Source organism: Wolffia australiana, chromosome 5 (genome assembly GCF_029677425.1).
Source record: "Wolffia australiana isolate 7733 chromosome 5, ASM2967742v1".
NCBI classification, from domain to species: domain Eukaryota; kingdom Viridiplantae; phylum Streptophyta; class Magnoliopsida; order Alismatales; family Araceae; genus Wolffia; species Wolffia australiana.
Genome location: NC_135839.1, coordinates 21,750,210 through 21,773,901, shown reverse-complemented (window position 1 = coordinate 21,773,901; position 23,692 = coordinate 21,750,210). Strand labels below are relative to the sequence as shown.

The 23,692-nt window shown below is 43.0% G+C and overlaps 1 protein-coding gene and 1 long non-coding RNA gene across 2 annotated transcripts; one reads left to right on the top strand and one right to left on the bottom strand.

The window, feature by feature from the left end:
* Positions 1–18,208: 18,208 nt before the first annotated feature.
* On the bottom strand, positions 18,209–20,244 carry LOC144703193 (uncharacterized). Its single transcript, XR_013581492.1, has 3 exons — positions 19,897–20,244; positions 18,348–18,703; positions 18,209–18,247 (listed from the first exon to the last, which is right to left on the bottom strand). It is a non-coding gene; the product is annotated as an uncharacterized LOC144703193 (long non-coding RNA).
* A 1,199-nt stretch (positions 20,245–21,443) lies between these two features.
* LOC144703875 (putative indole-3-pyruvate monooxygenase YUCCA4) lies at positions 21,444–23,107 on the top strand. Its single transcript, XM_078576155.1, has 4 exons — positions 21,444–22,215; positions 22,300–22,548; positions 22,612–22,734; positions 22,807–23,107. Exons 1-4 carry the CDS (start codon positions 21,586–21,588, stop codon positions 23,017–23,019), a joined length of 1,215 nt encoding a protein of 404 aa, XP_078432281.1. The 5' UTR covers positions 21,444–21,585; the 3' UTR covers positions 23,020–23,107.
* The last annotated feature ends 585 nt before the right edge of the window (positions 23,108–23,692 follow it).

The window sequence follows — 23,692 nt, the reverse complement described above, 5'->3', positions numbered from 1 at the left end:
TTGTCTAAACTTACTCAGAAATGTATAGTGTTGAGTAAGATCATCTCCACAGGGATTGGGACTTGTAAGTAGAACTAACTAATGAGTACGAGGGTTAACAAACACCACTAGGTGTTTGTTTCAATCTCTAGGTGAAAGTAAGGAAGAATTTAATGATGATTTATAAAGGACAATATCCTTACTGATTTTATGTAGACCTCAAATTTCATAAATGGGTAATGGATACATATTAGTGATTTTAGGAAATTTTTGGAGAATTTTTGAACGTAGTTAAGTAGGAGAATTTTGAGGATCAATGCTTGAACTCAAACTGTTTGTTAAAATGCCTAAAAGAAGATTTTGGATTTCTATGGAATTTTTATAGGAACGGGGGAGAAATTTTAATTTATTTTATCAGAGTATGGATGTAGATTAGGAAGCATATCTTCCTAGCATTTATTGTATTTTTTTAGAGAATTTTAATTGAGTCAAAAATATTTAAAATGATTTTTAAAAGAGTTCTGAAAAAATGCTCGAAGAAGTGCTTAAAAGAGTTTTTGGGTTCTTTTATGTTTTTGCTCGAAATCGATTATAGTTGATTTTGAGGGAATGGTTTTATGATTTTAGCCTTCAATCGTTGATTCAGCTAAAATTCTAAATCAATTAAACTTTTAACTAGAAAAACTTGTAACTACTTACTGGACTTCTGCACTAGTTCGAGATCGTCTGCGGCTCCAGATCCTTCCCCGGCCACGTTGTTATTCAGGTAAGTCTTCCACCGTTATTTCTTCTAATTTCCCTTCAGGCCACGACTCTGTCACCGCCGTTGATCGATAGACCAAGGAGAAAGGACAAGAAGGTGGAAGATCTTCTCCTCCAGCGATTAAATTTCAATATGTTGATTTGGAATTCCAGTGGCCAAAGATATTTTTCCATTGACTTACAGTCATTTTATAGGTCAGATATGGTCCGAAGACCTTCCTGACCGGTATGGGACAACTCCGGCCAAGTCTCCAGTGACGAATCGGAGGAAATATGCATTCTCGTCGCCGGATTGATGTCGTCGGCAACAGAGACGCGGCGAGACGAAGAGAAAAATCGAGGATCTCCTTGACCATCTGATCTTCTGTTAGAGGGTTCAACATGTACGATTAAATGTAGCCGTGGACCCCTTTAATTTTGGTAGACCTTTGCTCTGTCAGTTGTCCACGTGCCGTCCTCCGATTCATCCACATTGACACTCAGGGATGAGTTGTCGCCTGGAATAAAAGAGAAGAAAATAAAATAAAATAGAAAGATGATCTTGACCGTTCGATCTTCTGAAAAGATCGACGTTCAAGATTATAACATTGTATTTAAGTAAGGCCCATTTCGTTATGGGCTTCGGGTCAGGGTGGCTCGAAGCCTGTTTAGAGTTTTACATGTATTTTTCTTTAGATCACGAACTGATGGGCCGCGATCATTCTCTTGCCATCAATGGCCAGGCCTGCTTGTGTTTAAGAAGTTCTGTTTTGAAAATCCCATATTGGCAATTCTAAAAAGTGGAAGCGGTATATAAATTCTGCAAAATGCAACAATGTGAATTGACATAAACCGCTTACCTTGGGTGTTGTCTGGGATAACCACGTCATCTTGGATCTCAGATTGCCCACACATGAGTCGACCAGGTCGACTCAGGTGAACCAGCCCGAGTCGATTGAATCGACTCACTAGAGTCTGACCTGGTTGACTTGTTTGATCAGGCCGACTTGGGCGAGTCTGCGTGGGCCGACCAGGGTGAATCGGTCGAGTTTGAGAAGGTTGATGGGGTCGACCAGACTGAGTCTGACCTAGTCAACTGGGCTGGGTCTGACCAGATTGACCTAGTCAACCTAGATTTGGTAGATTGGGTCGACCTAGACTAGTTTGACCAGGTCAAAATGGAGGGGTCAGACCTGGTCAACTTACTTGACTCAGACCTGATCAATGCGATCGAACCCGATGGGTCCAATATGGTTGACCCGACTGACCTAAACCACGTTGACCTTGTCAAACCGACCGAACTTGATCTAGCTTCCCAAGCCGACCCAGTCCAGGTCAACTTGGTTAAATTGGTCGGGACAGACCCAACTGACTATAATAGGGTCGATTTGACCAACATGATCGGGTCCGATGCAACCGATTACTACAAGGTTGATCCATCTAGGTCTGACATGGCTGAATAGACCGTGATGTCAGACGTCATCTAGGACATCGTCCGGTCAACACAACATATGATGCTTCAGTGCTGATAAAGGATGATGGTATCGAACGTCGATAGTGTTGTCGTCCGACGGATGCAAACCTAACGGGTTATGTAACTACAATGTGATGAATGGGTGTCCTACGTGTCGTACGTGCAGGCTCTGACTTGAGGGAGGCACCAAGCTCCAAGCTTGGAGGGGTCGCCGGGTGATGGAGATGGTGGCCTCTCGAACCTCATCAGAGTGACAAAGGTGTCTACGGCCAAAAGGAATCTATCTGTAGGACTCGCACATAACAAACGGTCTCGTCCATACAGGTAAGACACTCATAGAGTCGTAGTTTCTCTCAATTTGCCTCTCTCACCTACCTAGCCCAAGCGCGGAGGAGTCGAGGCTGAAAATATATTGCAAAAGGTAAATAGACGAGCAACGGGAGAGGATGGCGTTCCGCGTCGATGCGTGGCTCATCGTGTAGTGTCGTCGACAATTGGTGGCGATCAGAGCGGGTGTGGCAGAGAGTCGTCGGAGAGATCACAGCGGCTCGACGAGCAAAGGGCGATGCCGGAGCTATTGGTAAAGGGCGGGGAGAAGAGGAGCCAAGAGGAAGAGAGTGACGCACGGTGTTAAGTGGCTTGAGCATTGGCCAAGTCCATTGAATCGACATTAAGTCGACTAGCCGGAGTCACACGGCGAACGCGAGCTAAACTCTGGAAGATCTCGATTAGCGACCGGTGCGGGGTACGTGAGCAACACAATTGTGCCAAGGGACACGAAGACACCCACATCGACTTGAGCGACGGCAAAAACTCAGCGGGCACGCCCAGGTTGGTGGGTAGTGCGATCAATAGGCGTCCGCGAACATCGCTCAGTCCGAGTGCGAGTACCCACGGAGGTTTGGCAGTGACCGCAGCAACGGCACCCACGAGTGCCCAATTCAGACATCAACGGCCATCCAAGAGTTCACGGACGGAGGGAACAGCCAGCCGTACTAGAGGCAATGTTAGAGTATCCCCTTTGTCGATCAGCCGGCGGTCACGATTTCAAGCAGGTCAACCTCCACGATTGAGCAGCTCCATTGAAGGGCGGGGCATTGTTGTGACGGTCCGTTGGTCGGCCCTAATGCGGGGTCGAGCAACTCAGAGTCCCAATTCCACGGCTACTGATTCTCAGCACCAACGAAGATCTTGTCGTGGACACAGATGGCGTTGAATCGATCGCAGAGGGTTCCTGTGGTAATCCCGGCAGTTCGGTAGTTCAATGTAGCGGTGGGGCTCGCCGTTCAGGCCTCTTGGAGCCACTAGAGGAGGTAGAAACTCTCTGGGTGGAGGAGCCCCTTCTTGCAGATCGCTCGGTCGCAGGATTCTGGGCAAAGTCGACTATTGACGACGGCACCCGGTGATTTCCTATAGAGGACGCTCAATTTGCGTTGGTGGAGGGCAATCGGGCTAATTGCAGTCATCCACATTCACAACAATCTGTCGTCCGAATTTGAGTGGGGACTTGCGTTCTTCCCCTTCCCTTTGCCCTCTTCTTCCTCTCCTTCCTCCACTCCCCCTCCTCTTTCTTCTTCTCTGTACGAGGGGTGAGACCAAGCAAAAAAAAACAACACACTAACTCTTCTTCTTATTGGTCTGCTTCTTTTAGGGCCCCCCCTATTCCCTTATAAAGAGGAGAGGAAATGGGCCCCCAAATTGGATCAACCAAGGGAAAAAAGGTTCCATTAAGGGGGCCCTTATATAATGGGCCCCCTCATTACAAAATAGAAGGGGAAATAAAGAAATAAAAAGAAGAAAAGAAAACAAAGAATACTTGGGCACAAGGGAGGGGTTCCAAATTGGCTAAGGATCCATCCCCATGACGATGACGAAGGAAGTAAGGGACGTGTTGCTCTCCGATTTCTCCTAAAACATTACAAATATATATTAAAAATTAAAATAAAACCCTGAATGATTTTAAATAGGATCTTTACGCCTGCCGTGGCGACCGAGAGCTGTTTTCAGGGTCTTTTGCAACGAAACGTTGCAAAAAGGCCCCGAAAAGTCTAGAAATTGCATAAATACATTTTTTTCTCTTATAAATATGCCCTTTTTTCATAGAATAAATGCATTTCTTCTTGAAATAAATCCCAGAAAATTCCTAAAATTGTAAAAATTCTAGAAAATTCTAGAAAATTCCCTGATTAATTCCCATGTTGATAAATGTCGAAATAAACTTTTTAATGTGCCATTTTCATCCAAAAATAATTATTTCAAGCTTCAATAAATCGTTAAAAATTCATATAATTAATAGAAAATTAGAGAAAAATCAGAAATTACTTGGAAGCATTATTTTTGTGTAAATATATGATAACAACCCAAATTTAAGCCTTTTAAATGCATAAATCATGCTAATAACATGAAATAAAGACCGAAATTAGGGTGTTATCAGCGGGTTAAGAAGGTCGCTGATAAGCGCCCCAAACCTAGCGAACAAGATGCCCCATCTACTAGCCACTTATTGGGCAAAAGAAAAAGAGGTCCAGTCCGCTACACTGACTTCGATTGCTTTTGTTCTTTTAATGGTAGCGTATGGATCGTATACTTGATAAGCCAAAAATAGGGGTTGAAGTTGTGCAATTTTTAGCCCTTGTCATTGTGAATTTTGGCTTATGCAATAAAATTCACAATGACAAGGGCTATAATGATAAGTACGAGTGTCGTCGAAGGGAAGCTAGTAAGAAATTCAATTTGATGATCTTTTTGGTATTTTAACTCTAATTAGAGTGAATTTGATCTTCAATGAAGATCAACTCAACCTAATTAGAAGAGAAGTTTAGAAAGGGGGTAGAAGAGATGAGATGAATAGAAGAAATGGGAACTCTAAACTGGCTTCTTTGATCCAAGTAAACTGGTCAAAGAGTTCAATTAGAGAGGTTGGAGGGAATTTTTAATTTGAGTTTGGTTGGTTTTTGCAAGTTTGGTAATTTAATCTCCTAAGAATTAAAACTAATTTTTTTAGAGTTTTTCTTTGGGAATGCAGTTGAATGCCTAGTTGAATCCCTCAAATTCTCCTCTCAATCCTAATCAGGGCTTGTACATGCCGCTCAAGCCAAGCGATTTAGAAGTTCAGATCAAAATCAAGAAGAAGAAACAAGAACTTGAACTAGTTTCATTCAAAATGCACAAAATTCAAATACAATGAAAGGGAAGAAGTACCAAACAAGTTGATCCAGGCTGGGGCTCCTCTCTATCTTGCAGCTTTGATAGATAACCATCAAGAATGAGTTCCCTCTCTCGAAATTTAGCTTTTATACTTAGGTTATATGGTAAAATTACCATTTTACCCCTGCTTAGTAATTAATATTTATCTATCAATGTAGGCTGGATCTCAATGATCCAACCGTACAGATAGAAAGAGGGGATCAAGACAAACAGATCCATAAAAAATCATCTCAATCAGACTTCAGGATCAAAAGTTAGTAATAAATCAATTTTAAACCAATTTAATCCATTGGATTAAAATTGATTTATTTATTCCTTTCATTTTTAAACACGCCATGACGTGTCGCTCTCTCATTGGCTGGCGCATTTTGAATCCTTCTTTTTGCAGAAAAATCCTTAAAAAGCTTGGAATTGCTGTTGGACGCCGCCCAAAAGTAATTGTGTATCTGCCCCTGTCGCACTCTCTCTCCTCTGGTTTCTCCTAAAAACATTAAAAAATATATTAAATAATTGCAATAAAGCCCTGGAAGATTTTAAATTACATCTTTAACGCCTGCAGTGGCGACCGAGAGCTGTTTTCAGGGTCTTTTGCAACGAAACTTTGCAAAAAGGCCCTTCAAAGTTTGAAAATGATATAAATACTTTTTTTTCTCTTATAAATATACCTTTTTTCCTTAGAATAAATACATTTTCTCTTCAAATAAATCTCAGAAAAATCCAAAAAATTTGTAAAACATTCTAGAAAATTCTAGAAAATTCACTGATTCATCCCCATACTGATAAATGTCGAAATTAAATATTAAACTTGCCATTTTCATTCAAAAATAGTTATTTCGAGCTTCAATAAATCCTTTAAAATTCATAGAATTAACAGAAAATTAGGGGAATATCATAAATCACTTGAAAACACTATTTTCATGTAAATATATGATAACAACCCCATTTTAAGCTCTTTAAATGCATAAAATTGTGCTAATAACATGTAATAAAGATATAATTTAGGGTGTTATCAATACTCATGGCCGCCTTGAGGTAGGGGTGAGTCGTGTTAGATCCTCACATGTTTCCCCAACTTGCCCTTCCCCTAGTCCGTCTCAGCCTATATCTTCCCACCCCTCCATACCACCCCCTATTCAGCAACCGTCCCCCCATTCTTTACCTGCCTCTCTTGTTACTGTTTGCCACTTCATTCCTCCACTCTCTCCCCAACGAGTCCCAACGCCCTCCGCCACACGTACCCATAGCTGCCCATCTCCTAGCCAGCCTACACCTCCCAACCAGCCTATCCCTTGCCATCCCCCCCCACCCCTCTTCCCACTCAACCCCACTCATTGGTCCACTCCACCCCTTGACATACCCCCTCCATCTCTCCCCCACCCACCGAACCCACTACCTGATCCCCACCCATCCCATATACCACTTGCTATGGAGGAATGCTTGACTGACCATCAAGCCGCTCTCCCTAATGATGACACATGTGAGGACACTAGTGGACTCACTTCCACGGACGAGGATGATGACGATGCCTCCCTATCTGAGGACTCAGATACGGACACCTCGCCACCTCTTGGACATCACTTAGATACATCTCACACTCGTCGCATATATAACACCTGATCAAGGGTGCGCCACGAAAGTCGATGGTACTATGAGTTCTTGTCTCATCTGGAATTGTTGAGGAATAGGAAAGCCTCTTACCCAGTCCCACCTCCTATCCCTCATCAATAAGCACAAACTAGGAATAATTGGGCTTATTGAACCGATGACTACACCGGATAGCACTCACTCCATTATGAGGAAACTCAAAATGGATCATGTCTAGTGCCACTTCTCGAATAAGCTCTAGTTATTTTGGACACGAGACTATTCATTGGAGCTCCTTGGCATAGGGACCTAGTATGTCACCTTTGTCGTTCAGTCCTCCTCAGCGCTTTATACACTTACGGTAGTATATGCCTCGCATAGATACTGTGAGGAATTTGTCCAGTATATAAACACCCATCTGCATCTTGTTGATCTCCCGTGGTTTATAACGGGGGATTTCAATTGCCTAAGAGAAGTAAGTGAATGCCAAAGAGGTCGACCGCCCAGGTTGAGATCCATGCAAGTGTTCAATGACTTTCTTTATCAGGCTTCACAAGTGGAACCCCCCACAATAGGCCAAGTAGACGTGCGTACGTATGACCGACTCGATTATTTCTTTACTAATTTTACTGCACTAGTGCATTGCACTATCACGATTATGCTCTTACCGAGACATTACTTGGACCACTCATTGATCCTCATTCTCCCAGATTCAAATACTCGAGTCTGTCGTCCCCATTCTGATTCCAAGCTATGTGATTGGAGCATAAAGACTTTCATAGTTTCGTGCACACCCACTTGCGTGGAACGATCTCTACATCGCCTACTTAGAACTTCAGTTATAGACTTCAAAACCTTAAGTTCCACCTAAAATGGTGGAATCAACATGTATTCGGAGATGTGCACGCACTAGTTGAAGCATTCAAAATGGAGTTAGCTGCTATTGAGAGACAACTACAAAGTGGTTGGACAAACAAAGCGGGAGATCGACATCTTAGACTACGTGAGAAACTTGAGGATGTGATGCGACGATATGAGATTTTCTACCTCCAAAAATTGTGTATCCAATGGCTGCGAGAAGGTGATAGAAACACATGTTTCTTTCACATTTTGATTCGCCACAAAGCCCGCCCTAATTATACGACCCTATTAGGGATGTATAGTTAGGACCCCACCCAGCTAGTGATTGTTTGCATTGAATATTATAGTTTGCTCCTTGCCTCACAAACGATTGACATGAGTGAGGACCTACTCGCCACCATCCCTCACTTGGTGACCAACCAGGAAAACACATTACTCACAACCCTTCCTACATCAATAGAGATCAGGGAGGTAGTCTTTTCCTTGGGTAGGATCAAGGCTCTAGGACTAGATGAATTTTCAACGGAATTCTATATCACATGTTGGGATATCTTAGACATGAACTTTGTGCTTTCTATCAAGGAGATATTTACATGCCAAGTCCTACCTCAAAGTTGGAAATCCACTTTCTTGGCGCTGATCCCAAAAGTGGACAATCCAACTTCATTTAGAGACTTACCCTTGATCATTACAAATCTACTAGGGACCTTCCATGATAAACTTATCTCACTTGATCAGCGTGATTTCGTCAAGGGTCGACAGGTCCAGGACAGTATCATGCTCATTCACAAGTTAGCCCAATCACTAGACACTCATATTCGGGGCTCAAATGTCATCATCAAACTGGATATGGAAAAGGGTTTTGATCGAGTCGAGTGGAGTTTCCCTACCAAAGTGTTACTTTGCTTTGGGTTCACCAATGCATTCATTGCTCTCATGGATGCCCGCATTAGAGAGAATCATTTCTCTCTTTTGGTGGACAAAAAATCTACACATTTTTCACAACCACGAGAGGTCTACGGCAAGGTGATCCTATTTCACCCACCGTTTTAATATTGATGGAGAAGGTCTTTAGCCAATCACTCACATAAGTTATCGCCTGCAGCCTCATCTAACCATATTTTACAAAAAGGGGATGCCCGATCCTCTCGCACTCTCTATTTGCAGATGATGATATCCTTTTCCTTGATGGAACGTATCTATAAGGAACGTATGATTGCCCTCACTGCGTACAAGCGGGCTTCTAGCCAGATCGTCAATGTCTCGAAGAGCAGCTTTATGATCAGTACGTCTACCATTATAAAGCACTCTCAGATTATCCAACACTATATCGGGCACTCACGAGGATGCCTCCCTTTCAACTATCTTGGATGCCCTATCTTTCTCGGACGTGCGAGGCATTATTATTTTGATGCCTTGTTGGCCAAATTGAAAAAGAAACTAGAGGAATGGAAACTTCGTTTTCTATCCCCTGTAGGACGCATCCAACTTATTCGACACATCCTCATGAGTCTCCCACTGCATACCCTTGCAGTACATTCATTATTGCTAACAGTCCTACGCTCTATGAAGAGATTGTGCGCATGTTTCTTATAGTCCAGTCACCTCGAGGGATAGAGTCGCCACCACTGGGTATCTTGGGAGAAAGCTTGTCGGCCGACGGACGAGGGGGGTCTAGGGATCAGACGTCTTCTAGATGTCCGATACATGCTTCAAAAGAAGCTCATGTGGCATATGCGTACCACACACTACACATTGGGGAGATTCATCTTATCGAGGTATGGCGAGTGTGCGCGTAGCGAGATGGATATGTGGGGACCATCTCAAGTGACAGACTTGGCAATGACATTGGCTTCAGATAGCCATGGTCACATGTTGGCATGTCGGCCGAGGCGTGATTACCGCGTAGTATGATACATGGCTCACTAATGCACCCGCAGCCCGTCATCCCCACTTCGAGCCCCATTGCCTTAGATTGACCGTGGAGTAGCTACTCCTAGGCAACATGTGCCACCTTTGCGAGCAACATGGCCTTCCCATGGACATGTTACCCCATGCCCCGAGTACTGCCATTGTGCCCTCTCAAGATCATCCTATTTGGATGCTTACCCTTGATGGGTCATTCTCTTATCACTTTTCTTGGGAGCACTTCCGTGAAAAATCCCCCATATAGCACTTGGGTCGCCAAATTTGGCATCCGGCGATCATTACTCTTGTCTCCTTCCTCTAGAGACTCTTGCATCGTGGCCACTAAGTTGATGATCGAGTGACTCGTATCGGTCAATCTCTTAGTTTCCATTGGCGTTGTTGCCCCACATCTCCCCAGGTTAAGACTATGGAGCACATTTTCTTCCATAGTGAGACAACTCTAGATTGTTGGTGCCACATCACACACCATTGGCGTCCACTCCTCGGTACCTCCTCTACTTTGACATTGATATAATATTTTGGCAAGATGTATCTCTCGCCAACACGCTCCAAACAAAGCCCCCTCCTACACGTCGCCCTAGCTTACTTACTATAAGATATTTGAAAAGGGCAAAATTCTTCTTGTTTTGCATAAACTCCTATGCGCGCCTTGGATATCATGCGACAAGTCATGCAATGAATACGGCATACACACCACCTCTTACCACCTCGTACCCACAGCTCAGCCCCAGCATACAACCTCCTCAGAACTTGGAGTATTTCAATGACCCTCGCCCCCATCTGCATTCGACTATAGATTGTTCGTCAGCACCCACCACCAATCGGCATCCTCATGCTAAATGTGGATGTTGCAGCCTAAGGGAACCCATGGGTTAGTAGGGGGATGTATCCTATGGGATCATACAAAGAGTATTCTCTTTGCTTTCTCTTGTTTTTATGGCATACAAACTAATACAATAGCTAAGGCTATGGCAATACGTGATGGTTTACTCCTATGCAAGGAATGAAACCTTCACCACATTGTCGTAGAATCGGACTCACATGTATTAGTTGACATGCTTCGTGCAGGCAAATGCAGTGGAAACTGCAACGCGTATGGCAATACATCATGCGGGGCCAGCCCCGCACAACTAGTGTCTATCATCAATTGTGCGAGGGGAATCAGCAGCAAATGCCTTTGCCAACCACGCGGTACATACACAAACCCCTTCCCCTCACTTTTCCTTTCTTGGCAGGCACTCCTTCTGACAGCTCGTGGATGCTATTGTGTTGAACGCCTCGGCTTGTCCGCCCTTCGTACGTGTCGCACAATATCGAAGGAAGGCCCGCTGGAGAGACAGATAGCATGGAGTGCCAGAGGAGGGAGAGCTCCCCCTCTTGCATGATAGTTCATCAAGTTGCGCACCTCCACAAGGGCATCTAAAAATGGCAGGGTGGACCACACACTACACACTTTGCATTGCTACGAGGGCTCCCCCAAATCTTGTTGGCACGAGTGACCATCTCCAAGCCTTCACTTGGTAACACCTATGTACATTCTTGCAACATCGGCGTGGGCCAGTAGGGTCCGTGTGTAATTGAGATATGCACGCGCGCTCCATGCCTAAAAATGATGAAAACACCCCTTGGGTGGTGTCCATGGCACGGATGATCGTTCTATGGGCACAACCGCAGGGTTGGACGTACCTAGCATTGTGATTTTGCCAAAAAAAAAAAAAATCTAATGTGACAACTTGATTTTATATAAAAGTATATTAATTATCCATAAACTAATTCAATGTAATTTATAGGTTGACTTGCTAATGCATGCGGTGACAAGCTGCACCAAATTTCCCAAAAGGTAAAAAAGGAGTTCATAATCTTCCTCGTCGGTTTATAATCCCTAATTTGTGCGACAATCCTTGAATGCCTCTCTTTAATATGTGAGTTTTCCATTCCAAGTTATTAAAAAAAGTTGAATACATTTTAATATCATATATAAATATGGCTTATGCTTATTGGTTTGAATCTATCCATTATCATATGTGAGAGGTACATGTTATGTTTCGATTTTTCTACTAGTTAATTATATTGTTTTGTATTTGATTTAAGTTTCTTAGTTAGTCATGTGAGCCATTTGGTAGCCCAAGTTAAGCTTGGACATGTTGTGGGGCCCATGGTATAGAGTTTAGAGTTTTCTAGAGAGATTGATGGCAATACAACAAGTCTAGCTCTTTGTTCTTTAACACCCTCCTGTAAGCTAAGTTGTGGGGAGGGGCTGATCTTGCTCAAGCTGAGTTTATCATTGTGGCTTCATGTGTACATCTTCAAGTTGGTCTATTTTTAGGCAACATGATATGGAGTTTATTAGTTGCCATCTATCCTCTATCACCACATGATATGGATTTTTTAAAAAATAAGGTTTGTATCTAGGTACATTGATCCAATGTTGTGACAGCAGAAAATAATCATGGGACATTCTAATGAAAACTTCTCAAACATGTGATTTTGGCCAAAATAGTTGACTGTGTGATGACCAAGCCCTGACGGACATCAAGTGGCCATCAATATAATCACACTTTCATGACTTGTTTAATTTCATTAAAATAGGTGTTTATTATTTATTATCATCATGTCATATTTATTATGAAGCCCTATAATATATGAAAAAACTTGGTAAGTTATGATGAGACTGTGTTATATTGATCAATGGTCTATAAGATGTGTTCTGAGCATTCCTACTCGAAGGATAATCAAGAAAGGTATCAGATTATCTAGCTCTTTTATCATACTTGTACATTAAATATAGCTGGTAATGTTGTCATTAATGTAGGCACCTTAAGAATAGATTGTGGATGCTCTTTTGGGGAAAGCATCATTGAGCTGATTTGTATGAATTTACTAACGGTATTAGACTTTAATATTGATTTCAAGTTGTATAAGTGGCCCTAAGATGAGAGACACCAAGGACATTTTGTGCATGAATGGATATGTTTTACTATGCGTTATGAGCCCCTAATCATAGGATTCAAACAAGTGGTCAAGATGTGATCATCTAACTATGGTATTTGAGTAAATCAAATCAACAAAGAAGATCCTTTAAATCTATGACTAGGGAGGTGGAGAAATTATTATCCAATAATATCTATTATAAATCATTACTAATTAGAGTGACAGATTAGAGTTTAAAAATTAATCGTACCCTAAGTCATCAGGAGTCTTATGTGAATGAAGGATTATAGATATACGGTAACTGATAACAATAAAGGTTTCATGAGAGAGTTCATGTAATACTATATATCTTTTACAGTGTATAGGTGTAGCTTTGGCACCCCAAGGACAGAAATTTAACTTTATGATCGGATTAAATATATCCTATGATGAATCAATTTACACATTATATGGTTAATTAATAAGGTTGGATAATAAATGTTAACATGGAATTTTAGTTATTAACTAGACATCATTTGAGTCAGTACATGGCCCTAGGGGTTCAAATACACAAGAGCTATGGATGCCAGCATATCCACCAGCATCCATGTCTTTTCCCTTCTCCAAATTCTATCTCCATTCTAGTGAGACTAGATGATGAGAATATCACCAAGATCTTTAAGAATAACTAAATAAGTTGAACATATATCATTCCAATGATTGTGTGGTTACACCTATAGGTCAAACACGTTATAGACTTTACGGTATTATTCTTGGGAGATAAGGGACCGTTAAATCATTTCACATTAGGTGATAATATCATGTCATGGTTTAAAACTTAAATCACATTTGATTTCAATTATTTTCATTTCCTACATCAGTTCTTTACATTAAAACCTAATCAATATTATTGGGTTGTCAAGAAAATCACACTTCCATAATTTATTTAAGCTTATTGATATATATATTTTTGCATTATTATTACTATGCATTTTTTATAACAAAAACTCTAAATGTGAGCAATCTGTTAGTGAATTATGATGAAGTAATACAATGATAACTAGTCTTCGAGTATGTATTCTAAATAATACAATTTGATGGACACTCAAAAAGGACATCTTTTTATCTGATATAAACACTCTCTGATCCTACTTATATGATAAGTATGTCCGATACAGTGGGTCATTAGTGAAGAGACACCAAGGACAAATTAGTGGTGCTAAATGTCAATTAGGTTGATTCATTTCATGGTTTTATAAATAGTTAGTTTACATGAGACACTAAGGACATCTTGTGTATGGACAGTCATGTTTTGACTAAGACTTACAAGGCTCTAATTATGGAATTCAAACATGTCTCAGCTAATACATAGAAAAATAAACACGAATGTGATTGATTGATCAAGATGGCATTGCATGCCTTAAGTGTAAGAGCAGATTAACTTGAGGAAGACGATTTACCAAACATACTCCCTTGTCAGTTAGAATATTAGAGAACATGTTCTCTAATAATCTATATTTTGTATCGATAATAGCTTAACGTTGGATTAGGTTTTGACAAGTATCCATACCCTTTGTCAGTCGAGAGTTTTATAGGGATAAAGGTATATATATATATATTATAATGGCTAACAACAAAGATTCTATGCCAGAGTTCAAAACACTTCTATGTAATTTCTAGATCATGAGGTGTAGCTTAAGACCCACGGGAGTGATAGTTTACCTATTGATTGGGTTAAATTATCAGTTATTGATTAAGATATATATATCTAAATAATTGATAAGATTGGCCATTAAATTTCTTAACTAGATTTAGGCATTGGACTATAGGGTCACACACTAAAATTAAAACGAAATTGGTGGATATTTGTGAAGGTTGAATTTAACTTTTGTTTTCTGGAAACTAATAATCTAGAATTCTTAGACTTAATACAAAATATTTTAGATGCTTCATAACCTTCATGAATCTTCTGCTTTTAGGTGCTTGTAGAATCTGATGGAGTCTTGTAGACTTTAATCCAAGGATCTCTATAGAAGGAGGTACTCACCAAAAGCATGAGGCATCCTTGTGAGCATCCTGGTAGCAACATTCAAGGGTTGAAGCTAAGCTGGTTGGAGAGTAAGAATAAATTTAGGGGAAACATAGCATCTTTGAAAAAGACTTTCATGGTGAGGTGAAACGTTGTGTCAATCTTCTCTTTGGTTAGTCTCTTTGGTAAATGTGTTCTCTTTTAGCATGTTATGCTTGCCATTTTGGACATTTATTCTGAAAATTGAAAATCCCGTTCAAGAACGCTGTTTACTCTCTCCATATACTCGTTATGGGTTCTCAAGATTGGTTGGATACATATTTTATGGTCTATTAAGCTAATATCCTATACATATACACTTTATTCAAAGGCATTTTTTGTAAAAAGTCCTTAAATAAGTATCAATCAGGGGGTCAGCACTTAAGGTTCCCATCCTAGCCAGACTTGGGCGCACCCTTCTTTCTCTTGCTCTCCACTACACTAGAAAGTCTTAATGGTGAGAAAATCAAACAGATCTTCATGATGAGTTGGCTAAGATGAAGAGCAGATCCAAGAGTCATTTGATCACGTGGATACATTTTTAGGCCAAGCACATAACTGACTTGAAAGCAGCCTCCCAGGGAGCAATTCAACATTTTGACTTGTTTCCAATATTGGGATGATGGGTGATTAATGGCCCACTAGACTCCATGTTTCCAATATTCGACGCCTACTAGAAATTAATGGCCCAATAAGGAGATTCTTCTAGAAGCTGACGGAATCTCCGAAAAAGTACTTAGATCCCACAAATTCTGAGATAGATTTTCCTCTGACAAGATCTTCTTGCAGATTTTTCTCTAACAACATCCTCTGACTTATTTTCTCTAACAAGATCCACTAACATATTATTGTCTAACAGAATCCTCTAACGGATTCTTCTTCTACGGCAATCTTCAGAATATCTATGTTCCAACTTGTTAGAGATGCAGATCTTCTGTTGTGTTCCATCAGGATCTTCTTTGCTTAAGCATGTCAAGTTGTTGATCCTTAGTTTTTGCTTATGAGAGTTGTTATTCTCAATGTTTTGAATTGTACTTTCATGGATGTTGTAACTATGGACCACTTTGGACTTGTTGTGGCCTATATAAGGCCCTCATGTACCTTTGAAGGATTAAGCTTGAAGTGTATCGTTTCGTTGAAACTCCTATTTCTCCCTCTCAGTGTTCTCTTTGCTAGATATTGCTTTAGTGATTGTGGATTCAAGCACAACCCCTTGTAGACTCAAGGGCTATAGATGCTAGTTTTGTGGATTCAGGACTTATCTGCTTCAGGTTGAGCGAGGCTTGTGGATGTAAGAAACTCATCAATGATGCTAATGTAGATCTAAGAAACTCACCTTACATCCTCATATACTGCCAATATAAAGTATTTTATTGTTTCACCAATGAATTCCTCCACTTCTCTATTGATAACTTCAATGAACACCCAACGAAATCTCTAGGAGTTACATTCTTCACTTACTAGAAATGTCGGAGTACTTTCAAGATAGCTCTTATAATGTTTGTGGACATCTAATTGATGTGTGAAGGGCCAAATGACGAAGTTGGTCTTAAGAAGAAAGAGGTGACACTAATCAATATTATACAACAGAGCAAAATTCGGTTGATACCACTGCCGAGGCAATTGTAGCTCCAATCTCATGCTTGATCATCAACATTGGGTTTTGCCCCAGCCTCTCAATTATGCTTGCACATGTGTTCTAGAATACATCTGTAGCCTTTGTGATGTCGGACGTCATCAATGGCGTCGTCCGACGAGTAAATTCACTAAGTAAATGTAACTACGTGGATCCAAATATTCTTAGTGGAGTGTATGTGTAGGGCCAACGAGTGGGAATTCATCGAGCTCCGAGGCGGCAGTCGGTGATGATGACGGTGACCTTATGACCCTCGTCGGAGCGACGATGGCGCCCACGACGCTGAACAGAATACTTTCGTAGGGACGGGCTCGACTTGTACTTCGAAAGATGCTCAATTTGTAGTTTTCTCAAAGTGAGTCTCTCACCTAATCTAACCCCGAGGGTGGTGGAGTGCAGTCGAGAGATATATTGAAAGACGTAATATATCTAGCGAGCAAGGGGACTGGCGTACCTCGTCGGTGGCGGCGTTCGTCGTTGACATCTTTGTCAGTGCACAGAGCGATGCGGGCAGATGCGATGGAGACGTGCCAGAGAGGGTTGATGTGCTCAATTGGCGGTGCAAGATAGGAGCAAATCAGCGGTGGTCGGAGGAGGACGATGCGACAGGGAGACTAGGGGTCCAGCAGCACGACAACAACCCACTCACAGACGAGGATGACGAAGTTGTTCAAACAACGTCCGAGCAGTGGGTGGATATGGAACGTGCCACACTGACTGATTTCCCCGTTGAGTTGCCGACCGTCGATGGAGGGTACGGTCAATCAGCGGGCAGCCAAGCCACACAGCTTGATCAACTTGCTGTTGTCGATCAGTCACCTTTGGGCGACCTACGTGTTAATGAATGCTGGACCAGACAAGTCAGCGAAGGCGACCGCACGGAGAACCTTAGGATTTTTAATCCATTAGTTAGTTAAAACCCAAATATCTATATACTCGTTATGAGAATAGACGGCTAGGATTAAATATAGGATTTCATATAGAATAGGATTCAATCTAGCAGTCAGGATTAAACATAGAATAGGAAATATAAAACAGGAAACATTCCCGTTGATCTAACGGCTAGTATCACACTATGACTCTAAATATTAACGAACATTGTCTGCTAAATTTGAGGATTAATAAACAATCGATATTCAAGATTGTTCCTTGTCATTCTTCCCTCTCAACTTCTCTCTTTCTTCTCTTTCTTTCACTCCATTTCTTCTTCTTCTTCTTCAAACTCTATCGAGAATTCCTTACACTACGCGGTAGGCGGATGGCCAAGAGTCGCCGCTCTGTTCGCTCGCTCCGAGGTGGATGAGCAGTCAAGGCTCGACCGTTGGGAGCAGTGTGACCATGATCCAAATCTAGCAGCTTAACAACAACAGCTTCGACGATGTGCAAAATTGACAGATGAGGCGAGGTCGCCGGCGTGAAGCTCCGGTCACGGCGGACCAACAGACGTATCGTGGATCTTGGGGCGGCGATCGACTGAGGAGCGCCCTCAAGGTCTTTTGACCGAGAGTCGGGAAAATAGTCGCGACGCCAAGCTGTTTGGCTATGGTGAATGTCACAAGTAGACCCGGCGTGAGGGCAGGCCGTGGGGCTTTGACAGACGTCGCTGGTAGGCCCCACGACATTTGACCGGTCGAAACAACGTAGACACCGCAACATGCAACAAGTCGGTGAACAAATGACCGGGAGTTTGCACCTCGAGCTGCCGGAGACGCGATCCAACGGGGCGACGATATCCGGAAAGAGACGGCCGTGGGAAGGGGCACGACGGCGTCCTTGAGTTCCCCTTACCCTTCCCTTTCTCCTTCCTTTCCCTCTCCTCTTCTTCTTCCTCCTGTTCTTCTCACATGAGATCTGATAACTGAACAATAACAGAGATTAAACCAACGAAAACAGAATAACAAAAAATACGAAGATACGGATGCAGATATTCTCTAAACCCGGGCATCTTCAGCACTCACTCAGTGTTGTCGATGACGCTTGGGCACGCTCCATCACTCAGTGAGCCATTTTTCCTTCTCACTCTTACAATAAAAGAACAACCTTACTGTGCATTTATCTTGCGCATTGCATTTAGAAATTTATTTCCATATCAAGCCAAGTTTGGGTCCTATTATCTCGTCTACGGTACTCTGAATCCCTGAGAGCTGCACACGTATTATCTTCAGCAGTAGCAGGGTTCAGTTGACCAATCAGATGCACTGTGCCGGACATAAAACTTACACATGGGCACATACATCCCCCCTTCCTCGCTCTCACTTTCTCTCTCCTTTGTCATCAACCGTCCCTGCCATGCGTAAAACACCACAGATTTTTCCTGTTGTGGCACGAGTGCAGGTATTTATCTCTCTTAGCAACATAACCGTTTAAAGAGAGAGAAAGAAAGAGATGGAAACAGAGAGGAGAGAAAAAGAGAGAAGCAGCGAAAGGGATAAAGGGAGAAAGAAAGATATAGATGCAGAGAGATAGGGAGACGAAAAGAGAGAAACGGAGAGAGGAAGAAAGGGAGAAAGAGAGAAAGAAAGATATAGAAACAGTCAGAAATGGAGACGAAGAGAGAAACGGAGAAAGGATGAAAGAGAGGCCGAGAGAGAGAAAAAGAGAAAGATAAAGATAGAAACGGAGAGAGAGAGAGGGAGAGAGAAACAGAGAAAGAAAGAGATAGAAACGGAGAGAGGAAGAAAGAGAGACCGAGAGAGAGAAAAAGAGAAAGAACGAGATAGAAATCGAGAGAGAGAGAGGAAGAGAGAGAGAAACAGAGAAAGAAAGAGATAGGAACGGAGAGAGAAAGAAAGAGAGAGCGAGAGAGAAAAGTAGAGAGAAAGAGATAGAAACGGAGAGAGGAAGAAAGAGAGACCGAGAGAGAGAAAAAGAGAAAGAACGAGATAGAAACCGAGAGAGAGAGGAAGAGAGAAAGAACGAGATAGAAACGGAGAGAGAAAGAAAGAGAGAGCGAGAGAGAAAAGCAGAGAGAAAGAGATAGAAACGGAGAGAGGAAGAAAGAGAGATTGAGAGAGAAAAACAGAGAAAGAAAGAGATATAAGCGGAGAGAGGAAGAAAGAGAGAGCGAGAGAAGGGATAGAAACAGATTTAATGGGAGAGCGAGAGAGAAAAACAGAGAAAGAAAGAGAGTGAGAGAGAAAAACAGAGAAAGAAAGAGAGCGAGAGAGAAAAACAGAGAAAGAAAGAGATAGAAACGGAGAGAGGAAGAAAGAGAGAGCAAGAAAAGGGATAAAAACAGAGAAAATGGGAGATAAAGAGAGAAACAGAGAAAGAAAGAGGTAGTAACGGAGACAAAGGGAGACAAAGAGAGAGAAACAGAGAGAGGAAGCGAGAGAGAGAGAGAAGAAGAAAAAGAAATAGATAGAAACAGAGAGAAAGGTAGACGAAGACAGAGAAACTGAGAGAGATGAACATACAGAGAAAGAAAGAGATAGAAACAGAGCGAAAGGGAGTCAAAGAGAGAGAGAGGGAAGAATTCAAAGGCGAAGTAGGAGTTTAGGAGTTTACGCAGGCCTGAAGATGACGGCAAAAGTATCAGCACTTCGCTTGTTTCGCAAAGAGCCAGGTTTCTGTCAGAGAAATGATGTCATCTTCCGTCCGACTTCCTCCTGGAACAGTGAGGAAGATCTCACTCGGGACCCGCATGGCGCACCGCCTGATTCCGGCATCCTGCAACGTCAGAAGCGTCAGTCACCGCGTCACGGGGCTCTCTCTCTCTCTTCCCCTCAAACGTCATCTTCTTCATCTTTCGTACGAATGACTCGCTGCCGCAGACGTTAACGTATCGAAGACAAGCATGCCCATCCATCAGTCCCTTCAATCTCCTCGATTCTCTCTCTCTCTACCATCATGGGAGATGCGTCCATGTTCATTTACTGCTCCTCATCATGGCGAGGCCCTTTCAAACGGCAAGACATGATCTTGGGCACGAAGATCTTCCGCGTCTACTTGGAGAAAGTCGCTGCGAGAAAGAGATTTATTCATATGGATGAGATGGGCAGTCAAAAGGAGATAGAGATACTGGTGTTTGAAAGCAGAAAGGGATCTTCCGCATGATCTTGGATAAGAACAGTGGAGGCAACTAAGTCAATTGAACGAAGTGAGACAGTGAGATTTACATTTGGATGAGATAGGCCGATAAAAGAAGAGTGAGGCGAGGGTCTAGAGAGAGAGAGATCTTCAGCATGATATTGCCCAAGAAAGTATTAGAAAACAAGTCCATCACTCTTACAGAGACAGGGAGAGATTGATATTTGGATGAGATGAACAGAGGGAGATAACGTAGTGTGCCGAGAGAGAGATCGGTCGCACGATCTTGGGCAGAAAAGTCACCGCAAAAGTCCATTGGACCAATAAAGAGAGAGATTTATATATGGATGAGATGGGCGGCGAAAAGAAGGGAGGGAGATACAAACCTGATAGAAATAAATGAAGTGTTTGAGGAGAGAGAGAAAGGGTCAGAAAGAAAGAGTGCGAAAAGGGAGAAAAAGAAGAAGATAAAACAATATCGAAAGAGAGAGAGAAACTGAGTTATAGGAAGACTGGAAGAGAGAGTTATTGACTAAGAAAGCATTAGAAAAATGAGACCAAGATACAGTCAGAAAGAGTGAGATAATAAGAGAGATATAGAAAGAGAGGGAGAGGGAAACAGAGAGATAATAAGAGAGATTGAAAGAAAGAGGAAGATAGAGAGAGATAGAGAAATAACGTGCATTAAATCATGTCAGTGCTCGGTCCGGCCCCATCAACGCTCATCTCCAGCTCCACTGTTTAGCTATAACGGCGGTGGCGTCTGTAGCAAGTCCAAACGCCGACCGGCCCATCGCTCATCGCAACCCTTTCATTCAGCTATCTCTCCGCCGCAGTGCACGCTCCCAAGTCACCTCCCCCGAATCCGGGCAAGTACCGCGCGTCAAACTAATCTAATCTAATCTAATATACTTCTCTTCAAACGGACGGGCCGCCGCCGCCTCCCGCACTGACGCCACTCACTTAATCACTCACTCCATCGATTACCTCCCCATCTCGATAAATTCCGAGGAAAAGACACCCCATTACATATTCCTCTCTATAAAGCTCCTCCGACTCCTCTCTTAGTTAAGTATAGACGCCTGTTTTCTACGATAGAGCAGGGGAAGCGCTTGGAAGAGCTTCTTCCTTCTTCTTCCTTCTCGCTCTCTCTAGAACCAGGCGGAGATGTTTCCAACAACGGAGGAAGGAGGACGATGTACGTTCTCCCAAGGCCCTATTATCGTCGGAGCAGGGCCTTCTGGGCTGGCCGTGGCGGCTTGCTTGGCGCAACTCGGCATTCCCTCCACTGTTTTAGAGAAGGCTAACTGTGTGGCTTCTCTCTGGCAGCACAGAACTTACGACCGTCTCAAGCTCCACCTCCCCAAGCAGTTCTGCGAGCTCCCTCTCATGGGTTTTCCCTCAGACTTCCCCAAGTACCCCTCCAAGCACCAGTTCGTCTCCTACGTGAACTCCTACGCCGAGCGATTCTATATTCGGCCGTTGTTCGGCCGGTCCGTGGAGACGGCGGAGTTCAGCCCCGCCGCCGGGTGCTGGCGCGTGGTGGCGAGCTCCGGCGAGGTTTTCCTTAGCCGGTGGCTCGTGGTGGCTACGGGCGAGAACGCGCAGCCCAACGAACCCCACCTCCCGGGTCTGGACTGCTTCACCGGGCGCGTTATCCACACCTCGTTTTACAAGTCGGGCAACGATTTCCACGGCGAGAACGTTCTCGTCGTCGGCTGCGGTAATTCCGGGATGGAAGTCAGCCTCGACCTCTGCCGTCACCACGCGCGCCCTTGCATGGTTGTGAGAAACTCGGTGAGTTTATCACGGCCCTCTTCTTAGATCACATAGTTAAGTACAAAGTTGTAGTATTTATTTATTATTTCTATGTGTCCGCAGGTGCATGTGTTGCCGAGAGAGATTATGGGAGTGTCTACGTTTGGTTTAGCGATGGCGTTGCTCCGGCGGCTATCGGTGAAGACGGTGGATCGGATTTTACTCGCCGCGGCTTATATCACTCTCGGGGATACGGAGCAGATTGGGCTTCAGCGGCCTAAGATCGGCCCTCTTGAGCTCAAGAATTCAACCGGGAAAACCCCGGTTCTCGACGTCGGCGCCTTGGCTCTCATCAGAGCCGGCAAAATCAAGGTGAACACATCAGTTCGTTATTACGCTGTTAAAAGTTAAGTTTCTCACTCTTGTTCTTTGCAGGTGACGAGAGCGGTGAAGGAGTTCACCAGAACTGGAGCCCGCTTCGTGGATGGAAGCGAAGAAGACTTCGACTCTGTCATTCTCGCGACGGGGTACAAGAGCAACGTGCCCTCTTGGTTGAAGGTGTGTTTCTTTCTTTCTCTTTACTTAGTTTGATGTCCGTAACAAGATTTGATTTTGATGGGTTTTCTGCAGAGCAACGGGAGACTCTTCACCGTTGATGGTCGGCCGAATAAGCCGTTTCCCAACGGCTGGAAGGGAGAAGACGGGCTGTACAGCGTGGGCTTCACCATGCGCGGTCTGCAAGGAACTTCCTCTGATGCTGTTAAAATCGCCGCTGACATCTGCCAGCAATGGAGTACTCACGGTGGCCGTCACCTTCAACACAAACGACCTTCTCACGTGTAATATAATAATCCCGGCCAGTTTTATCTCCCCGAGACGAGACTTGTATAATCTTTTTTTTGTGGAATCTTATTCAGCTGATTGCAGTACCTCTCTACAGTTTAACGACTGCAATCTATCTTCGAAACCTTAAAATTTTAAATCCGCGCACGTCCTTTCATGAGGAGATAATGATGGGTAGGGAGGAGCGTTATTAAGGAATAGAGAATGATTGATCTGTGTTGATGGAGAAAGATGTCATAGTAGAGTAGAAGTTTACGCCGATAAAGCGCAGAGGTGGAGTAAATGCATAGTAAGATCGTCGTCTTCAACCTCCCCCAGAAAGACCGTGTAGTTATTATATCTGGTAATTGTCATATATTATTGCTGATCCGTGTAGTTAATAAGCCTGCTCATTGTCATATATTATTGCTGATCCGTGTAGTTAATAAACCTGCTCATTGTCATATACTATTGCAGATCCGTGTAGTTAATAAACCTGCTCATTGTTATATATTATTGCTGATCTGGTTTTCATGATCTAAGTCTCTGGTTGTACCGACGTCCAATGGGCTTTTGATTGGCAACCTTCCCTTTTCACTGAGGCTTCAATCGCTTCTCCCCTTATATTCTATCGACCTCTCTTCCTCTAAGTTATCCTCTACTCATCAAATCTTGATCATGGATTTGCAACTAT

What these genes read in the sequence shown, in the direction of transcription:
- LOC144703875 (XM_078576155.1), top strand. Translation starts at nt 21,586, where the DNA reads ATGTTTCCAACAACGGAGGAAGGAGGACGATGTACGTTCTCCCAAGGC. An exon ending in GCATGGTTGTGAGAAACTCG is followed by an intron (nt 22,216 to 22,299) that starts GTGAGTTTATCA and finishes ATGTGTCCGCAG; the next exon opens with GTGCATGTGTTGCCGAGAGA. An exon ending in ACGTGCCCTCTTGGTTGAAG is followed by an intron (nt 22,735 to 22,806) that starts GTGTGTTTCTTT and finishes GGTTTTCTGCAG; the next exon opens with AGCAACGGGAGACTCTTCAC.